Source organism: Salvia splendens, chromosome 7, assembly GCF_004379255.2.
Source record: "Salvia splendens isolate huo1 chromosome 7, SspV2, whole genome shotgun sequence".
In the NCBI taxonomy this organism is placed as follows: Eukaryota; Viridiplantae; Streptophyta; class Magnoliopsida; order Lamiales; family Lamiaceae; genus Salvia; species Salvia splendens.
The window spans coordinates 30170863-30173504 of record NC_056038.1 but is presented as its reverse complement, the minus strand read 5'-3'; the positions used below and the strand labels follow the sequence as shown (position 1 = coordinate 30173504).

Here is a 2642-nt window from a genome sequence, read left to right as displayed (position 1 = left end):
ATAAGCTTCGTCCCTCTGATCTCTGCTTCATAATCTCTATCCCATATTCCTTGTTTCTAACGTCCCAAATTATATCCAGTCACCCTTTCAAGCTCCAATTACCGTTTGTTGTTGCGTCTTTAGTAAGTTTCCGAGTACCTCTCTGCTTGAATTTGTGTTTTAGTTGCCCTCTTCACGCAAAACTATAACCCGTGATTGTTTTAAATATAGTACTACTTGTGTTTGCTAGTCTTTTGGGCTTTCGGTATTTGTGAAGAATTAATTCCTTTCCCTGTTTCTTGATGTTGTTTACATGTCTGAAATTTGCAGTTGGAGAAAAAAAATCAAATCTTGCGATGGCCAAGGGTTCTTTCAAACTAGAGCACCCTTTGGGTATGCTTTTTTCCCTTGACCTATTTTGATTGATTTAGGTAAATGTTCTGGTCGCCCCTACTATTGATTGATATCTTTCCCAAATGGAAAATTTTCGTTTTGCTGATCTGCTGTGGTTAAATATGTGATTAAATACCATTGACTATCTGATTGGTTTGTTTTTGGGTTGGATACATTATACATGTACGCGATTTCTTGCTGAATGATACGTTAATATAATAGCTTGGCCTAATTCTCTTGGGATGCTGATAACCAAACAATAACAGTCAGATTGAAAGCTCCCCCTAAATTGGCTGACATATTTCCCTGGATGTAATGGATAGTGCAACACCTCTTTCTGAATTAGAGTTCTTGATGCTTTTACTTTGCTGTTGAGTCTATTTTTGATTGTAAGCAAGAGTTAACTGTATAAATTACATAGTCATGAACAGCCGGCCGTTGTTCTGTAGGTACTGGATAGATTCAATCTGGACTCCGTAGTCAATTCATCAGCTTTTGTTTTACATATTTCTACATGTATAATATTTTTGCTTGCCCAGCATTTCATGCTTGATTCCTGGCAAGCTTTGGTCTCTTCATCAGAATATCTCCTTATTCATCAGTCATCATTCATGTTTTGGTATCCATTACTGCAGAGAAAAGACAGGCTGAATCTGCTCGTATCAGAGAAAAATATCCGGATAGAATTCCAGTGAGTTATAAACAATTTATTCTGTGGTTGAGGTCTAATTATTTGCAGTCTTTGTGTTTGTAATTCTTATTTCTTTTTGCTACTATAAAGGTCATTGTGGAGAAGGCAGAAAGAAGTGATGTACCTGACATTGATAAAAAGAAGTGAGAGCAGCAACTTTACTGTGGTGTAAAGAGCTCATTAATCTAATTTTCAATATATTCATCTTTGCAGAAGTTGGCGTAAAGTATCATGTTCAATTATTGGTTACAGCAAAATAAGAATTACTAGTATAATTTGTAGATGCGTGTTGATTAAGAACCGTAACTAATGAGTAGTCACTTCTGGGCCACAGAAGTGGATCCTCTCCTGTGTAAAAGGGAGAGGTCCCAAGCTCAATCCCTCCCCAGCAGCCAGAGAAAAGAGAAAAAAGGAAGATAAAGAATAATATAATCAGTAGGATTTTCTCTTTTTTTGCTCGGATAAAGCTTGTTGACTATCTGTGTTTATCTTTGCCTTACTTTTCAGTTTATTTAATCAGCAAACTTGGGATATATGCTAAGTTGATTTTAATAATTAATTCTGAGATGTAAGGTCCTTGTTGGAATGACTGCTCATCCGGTGCATAAGCTATAATGTGCTGAACACTGGTCTTTATAGAGATTGAATATTTTGATTCAGACATTTTAGGCTCGGTCCCATTTAGTGATAGATACTGCTTAAATGTATGTTTTTAAACCTGTCTTTCTCGGGTTGCAATAAAGCCTTAGTTTGTGGCTGTTAGGTTATGCGAATAATAGGTTCTTACTATTTCTTACTAGAGTGCATCATCTCCCTTGTTCATATGATTTACAGATATTTGGTTCCTGCTGATCTGACTGTGGGGCAGTTTGTTTATGTGGTTCGGAAGAGGATCAAACTGAGTGCTGAGAGAGCTATTTTCATCTTTGTCAAGGACGTGCTGCCTCCGACTGGTGAGTGGGATCCTTGTGATTAACTGTGTATTCATGTTTGTAGTTCGCTTACAATGTGGTTTCGTTGTTATAGCTTCTTTGTTATCGGCAATCTATGATGAATACAAGGACGAGGATGGGTTTCTCTACATGACTTATAGTGGTGAGAACACCTTTGGCTTTAATGAAGGGCAGTAAATATATTTCTTCTGAAATCATTTCAATTGTAAATTTATCTTCAGTCCATTACTTTTTAACTGATATGTTCATCAAACTTGCCTGCACATTACCTTGTTGAAGAAATCTCTGTTTATATTACTCCATTTAAACGAGCCATTTCATAGTAAATAACTCCATGCATAAAAAAGAGAAAATATGTATTCTTTTGTGTGTGTATGTTGGTCTAGTGGTAGGGTGGTTATCTAATGCCAAAGGTCTTGGATTCAAGTCGACCATGGTTGATACTATTCATTTATAGAAAAAATGGAGAATAAATACCAGCTCGTCTACGCAAACTTGGTTCCCTCACCATTGTTGTTTTCTAGCCATCTCTATTTTCAATCCCAGCTTCCATCCTGTTTTTTTTTTCAAAAAAAATTTCCATCTCATTTGGCCTATGATGAGTCCGCGAATTGTTGATGTTAGTA

The 2642-nt window shown here is 36.4% G+C and overlaps 1 protein-coding gene across 1 annotated transcript; it reads left to right on the top strand.

The window, feature by feature from the left end:
* Positions 1-266: 266 nt before the first annotated feature.
* LOC121742332 (autophagy-related protein 8C-like) lies at positions 267-2318 on the top strand. Its single transcript, XM_042135445.1, has 5 exons — positions 267-372; positions 1008-1063; positions 1154-1206; positions 1898-2016; positions 2090-2318. Exons 1-5 carry the CDS (start codon positions 282-284, stop codon positions 2191-2193), a joined length of 423 nt encoding a protein of 140 aa, XP_041991379.1. The 5' UTR covers positions 267-281; the 3' UTR covers positions 2194-2318.
* The last annotated feature ends 324 nt before the right edge of the window (positions 2319-2642 follow it).